At 55.3% G+C, this 5687-nt stretch overlaps 1 protein-coding gene across 1 annotated transcript in view; it reads left to right on the top strand.

The window, feature by feature from the left end:
* Positions 1-5687, top strand: part of CDH23 (cadherin-related 23) — a 381871-nt gene that overhangs the window by 169894 nt on the left and 206290 nt on the right. Inside the window, exons 9-10 of the mRNA XM_005882725.2 lie at positions 2523-2635; positions 4606-4794. Of these exons, the coding sequence (XP_005882787.1) occupies positions 2523-2635; positions 4606-4794 (302 nt within the window). The remainder of the gene's footprint in view (positions 1-2522; positions 2636-4605; positions 4795-5687) is intronic.

Genomic DNA, 5687 nt, shown 5'->3' with positions numbered 1-5687 from the left:
GGGTGGGGGCCGGCTGGTTTGCCCTGAAGGGTGTCCCAGATCAGGGTGGGGGTCCCGCTTGGGTTCCTGGCCAGCCTGGATGAGGGGATGATGGCTGTTTGCAGCTGGTCACACCCCCTTTAGGGTGGAGGTCCCCACTGGGGTGCCTGGCCAGTCTGGGTGAGGGGCTGAGGGCTGTGTTCAGGCTGGCGGGGGACTGAAACTCCCAACCTCTCCTTTTTTTTCTTTTTTTATTCTGGGATTTATTTACCTTCTATGGCTGTCACTGGAGCTGAGAGCCGGCTTTAGCTCTGAGGCTCAGCTCCAGCTCTGAGACCTCAGGTTTGTTTGGCTTCTATAATTGAAACACTGTTGAACTCCAGCTCTGAGGCCCAGCTGGCTGAAAGCAGGTTTCTGGGGTTTGTTTAGCTTCTATAATTGCAACATTGTTTCTTAGACTGCAGCTGAGAGGCCGGCAGCGGCAGGCGGGGAACCTTGGCTTCCTCCATCACTGGAGCAAGCAAGCCTCCTGTTCGCTTCAGCAGCTTGGCTGCCGGCCGCCATGTTGGTTGGCAGTTAATTTGCATATCGCCCTGATTAGCCAATGGGAAGTGTGTCAGAGGTATGGTTAATTACCATGTTTGTCTATTATTAGATAGGATATTCATTTAATATTCATATTTAATTCTCATAGCCCTATGAGGCAGACCCATTATTAGCCCCATTTCACAGATAAGGAAACCAAGACACAGAGGGTTAGACAAGTTGCCCAAGGTCATTCAGCTGGACAGTGGTGTAGGGAGCCAATGCCACCCCTTCCATGATGCTTTCCTTCTTTGAGCCTCCCCATGTGTGAACAGCCTCCCTTTCCTACGAACTCAGAGATGCTGATTCTTACGGGGGTCAAAGCTCCCTCGCCAGGCTGCAGGTGCTTTAGAGTCAGAATCCCTGGCCCCCCACAGCGCCGAGCACAGGGCCTGGCCGCGCGCCGCCTTCCCCGGGGGAGTGCTATGTGAATGAATGGCAGTGCGTGGGTGAGTATGTGGATGAACCAACACACTGGTTAGTGAGGAAGAGAGGAGAGAGGAATTGGGATTTTCCCAGGTAGACAAGTGAACGCAGCCTGCTGGGAAGGGTTCAAGGGCAAATGCAGGGGCCCAGTGGGCTGGGAGCCGCCACTCTTCAGGAGCGTGCTTGCTGCTGGATGTCAGCACGGGCCAGGGACCTTGAGGGAGAGTTGTCAAAGGCCCTGTCTTCAGGGGCTTTTAGGCTAGGGGGGAAGATCACACAAGCACCCAGGAAGCCACGGAAGAACAGTGGCTACTGCCTGTGGCTGTGTCCTCCCGTGCACTCCTGTGTCCTCCCGTGCACCCCCGTGTCCTCCTATGCACTCCCTTGTCCTCCCGTGCACTCCCTTGTCCTCCCATGCACTCCTGTGTCCTCCCATGCACTTCCGTGCACTCCCGTGTCCTCCCACACACTCCTGTGTCCTCCCGTGCACTCCTGTGTCCTCCCATGAACTCTTGTGTCCTCCCGTGCACTCCTGTGTCCTCCCATGAACTCTTGTGTCCTCCCGTGCACTCCTGTGTCCTCCCATGAACTCTTGTGTCCTCCCGTGCACTCCTGTGTCCTCCCATGAACTCTTGTGTCCTCCCGTGCACTCCTGTGTCCTCCCATGAACTCTTGTGTCCTCCCGTGCACTCCTGTGTCCTCCCATGAACTCTTGTGTCCTCCCGTGCACTCCTGTGTCCTCCCATGAACTCTTGTGTCCTCCCGTGCACTCCTGTGTCCTCCCATGAACTCTTGTGTCCTCCCGTGCACTCCTGTGTCCTCCCATGAACTCTTGTGTCCTCCCGTGCACTCCTGTGTCCTCCCATGAACTCTTGTGTCCTCCCGTGCACTCCTGTGTCCTCCCATGAACTCTTGTGTCCTCCCGTGCACTCCTGTGTCCTCCCATGAACTCTTGTGTCCTCCCGTGCACTCCTGTGTCCTCCCATGAACTCTTGTGTCCTCCCGTGCACTCCTGTGTCCTCCCATGAACTCTTGTGTCCTCCCGTGCACTCCTGTGTCCTCCCATGAACTCTTGTGTCCTCCCGTGCACTCCTGTGTCCTGCGCACTCCTGTGTCCTCCCGTGTCCTCCTGCACACTCCTGTGTCCTCCCGTGTCCTCCCGTGCACTCCCGTGTCCTCCTATGCACTCCCGTGTCCTCCCACGCACCCCCGTGTCCTCCTATGCACTCCCTTGTCCTCCCGTGCACTCCTGTGTCCTCCCACACACTCCTGTGTCCTTCTGTGCACTCCTGTGTCCTCCTGTGCACCCCCGTGTCCTCCCGTGCACTCCCATGTCCTCCCGTGCACTCCCTTGTCCTCCCGTGTCCTCCCATGCACCCCCGTGCACTCCAGAGCTCTTTGCATCCTCCTTAATCCAGCCTCCATTTTAAGGGACTGACTCATCCTTAATACCCAAGAGGAGCCGCGGTCCCAGCCCCAGGTCCGCCTGTCCTGGGCCCCAGTCACACCCAGAATGCTTCTCTCCCTTGCAGGGAATACCAACAGCATCTTTGCCCTGGACTACATCAGTGGGGCGCTGACCCTGAATGGTCTGCTGGACCGGGAGAACCCCCTGTACAGCCACGGCTTCATCCTGACGGTGAAGGTGAGAACCCGGAAACCTCCCTCTGGGTAGAGGGGATGCCCACGCCGTGGTGCCAGCCTCCAGCAGCGTCCAAGGAGTTGGCTCCCAGGAAGCACATTGCTTCTGCACTCTCACCCTGTGCTGATTCCTGGGGCTCATGCCAATGAGTATCAGGTGTGGGCTATGTCAGGGGCCTTGCTGGGGACATAGTAGGTGCTCATCTCGTGGTCCATACTGTTATCCATAATTCCAAGTTCTCTGCTGTAGCCACCTCAGGTTCTTATGTTCACCCCATTTCTGGGTTTTGTCCCATTTCTAATTCTCAGGGCTTCCCTGGGGCTATTGCCTTGTTAGGAAACAGCAGTGCAGCAGGGAGGGGTGGCAGCCACAGCCCTGCCCTGCCCCGCCCCCCTCCAGCCCCTGCAGCCACCTGCCTCTCATGGCCAGTTTTAATTAAAATCAATGACTTGCTGAGCCATTCCCTGGGAAACCCATTTAGGGCATGGATCCTGCCTCAGTCACAGGGGTCTTTCCCAGCCCCAGCCTTCGACTGGCAGGAGGAGGTGGCACAAAACCTGAGGAGAGAACTCTGAGAAGTAGGCCCTTCCCTTGGTATGGGGAGGACGTTGCAGCCCAGCCTGGCTCCTAACTGCTCTCTGTGACCTTGAGAGGGCCTGGGGCAATGATGGGGTAAGGAGCCCCCTCCCACCATTGGCTTCTTCCTCTCCACCTGATGGGCATGTGTGGGCCAACACGGCCTTTCCACCACCAGCACCAAGCCCGTGGGCCCTTCTCAGCCTTCCTTCCTGTGGAGCAGCAGCTCCAATGGGAGAGCTGCTTCTTAGTCCCATGGCAGCCACCAACTCACTGCGGGACCCTGAGCTCGGTTGTCCATCTTTATAGAAAACTAGAGGCCCGGTGCACAAAATTCATGCAAGAGTAGGCCTTCGCAGCCACAGCGGCTGCCTCAATCCCATGGATGCAGCCCTGCTTTGTCTGGAAGGTCATCTGGAAGGACATCCGGACGGCCATTCAGTCGATTTGCATGTTACGCTTTTATTATTATAGATTTTAGGGGGAGGTTCCAAACTGGCCTGTGAATCTAGATCCCTTGGGAGCTGGTGAAACATGCCTAGTCACGGGCCTCTTGCCCAGAGATGCTGGTTCAGAGGTTGGGGTGGGGATGGGAAGGTATTCTGGGGCTTGGGGGCTTTTGTCTAGAGTAGGGGTGGGCAAACTTTTTGACTCGAGGGCCACAATGGGTTCTTAAACTGGACCGGAGGGCCGGAACAAAAGCATGGATGGAGTGTTTGTGTGAACTAATATAAATTCAAAGTAAACATCATTACATAAAAGGGTACGGTCTTTTTTTTTTTTTTTTTAGTTTTATTCATTTCAAATGGGCCGGATCTGGCCCGTGGGCCGTAGTTTGCCCACAGCTGGTCTAGAGACTGGACACCAAGGTATCTGATTCCATCTACTCCTGAGTCCCATCCAGACCCTCACAGTGCCTAGCACAGTGTTCAGTCCATAGCAGATGCTGAATTAAGTCTTGATTACATGACATGCCAGCATAAAAATTCTTGGCCTCAGTTTCATCATCTGCCAAATTGCATACTCTCCCTTTGCCCCGTGATGAGCCCCCAAATCTATCTTATCCTCTCCACCCCACCTCATCCCCTTGGTTCTAGAATCCTACTGCTTGAGTTTGACACCTGCTGTGGCTGTGTGTCCTTGTACAAGTTACTTAACCTCTCTGAGCCTCGGTTTCCTCATTGGTAAGTGGGGATCGTTACAATGGGAATGCTAATGATAGGCTCTCCTCCTGGGGCTGCAACCTGGGTATGTGCCCTGACTGGGAACCCTGAGAGGATGAGATGGGATAATTCACACAGAGAGCTGTGTCCAGCATTGAGAAAGCCCTGGGAAATGATGGCTTTTATTGTGAGCATGGCTGCCTTCATCCTGAAGTGTTTGTCCTCCATCTGCAGGGCACAGAGCTGAATGATGACCGCACCCCCTCTGACGCCACCGTCACCACGACCTTCAACATCCTGGTTATTGATATCAATGACAACGCCCCAGAGTTCAACAGCTCCGAGTACAGCGTGGCCATCACTGAGCTGGCGCAGGTCGGCTTTGCTCTCCCCCTCTTCATCCAGGTGGTGGACAGGGATGAGGTGAGTCCCTGGAACTATGGCCCATCTAGACCCACCACCCTGCCTGGGAGAGTCACCTGGTATCCCTGTGCTACAGCCCCGCCCCTGCTGTGTCTGAGGATAAATAAGGCTGCAAAAATCAGTGGTCTCTAACTTTTCGACTACTCCCTACCCCCTGCAAAAAACGTCTGAGTATACGCCTCCAGCATGTAGTTATTTATTTAGAAGCTATATGCATGATTGTTCTACTAATATAGTATGTGCACTATAAAACATATACCAAAAAATAGGCATTTTAAAGGGTAGAGGCTCTTGTATACCTGCTGACCTTGGGAGAATGTTTTATTCCTGCTTCCAGGGTAATCATGACCCTTCCTTTTCCATTCGAGGAGTGTTAGTGCTTTCAAGGAGATCCAGGCCATAGGAGACCCCAGAGGGGTCTGGGATGCCTGTATCCCCTTGCCCAAGGACCTACCTGGCTGAGGCCAGTCTTAGAAAGAAGGGACTTGGGCCTCAGTGAGGAAGAGGTCGAGAGGGACAGGAGGGAGGAGGTTCTGGGGCTAGGCTGCAGCCCCATGAATCCTAGGAGGCCCCGTGTCACGGGCCATGGGCCACAGGCCACGGGCCAGGCTCGGATGAGGCAGGCTTCTATGTGGATGGGCCCTCTCCCCTGCCTCCTCCTCATGGCCCCTCTCCCCTGCCTGTCACAGCCACAATTGTCAACAGGACTTCCATTTATTACCGCTGCTCCACCAGCCCACTCGGCTCAGGAATTCCATTAGGTTCCCAGCCCGAGGTCCTTCCTGCAACAACTCCTCACTCGGGGCTCCTGTGCTGGCCTGTCCAGGCCCAGCCCTCTCCTCGCTCCTCCTGCCCCCTCCACTCTGACTGCTCTGCAACCGCCCAGCATGCCT

The sequence above is a fragment of the Myotis brandtii genome, unplaced genomic scaffold, assembly GCF_000412655.1.
Source record: "Myotis brandtii unplaced genomic scaffold, ASM41265v1 scaffold735, whole genome shotgun sequence".
Lineage (NCBI taxonomy): Eukaryota > Metazoa > Chordata > Mammalia > Chiroptera > Vespertilionidae > Myotis > Myotis brandtii.
This window is presented reverse-complemented; position numbering and strand designations above follow the sequence as displayed.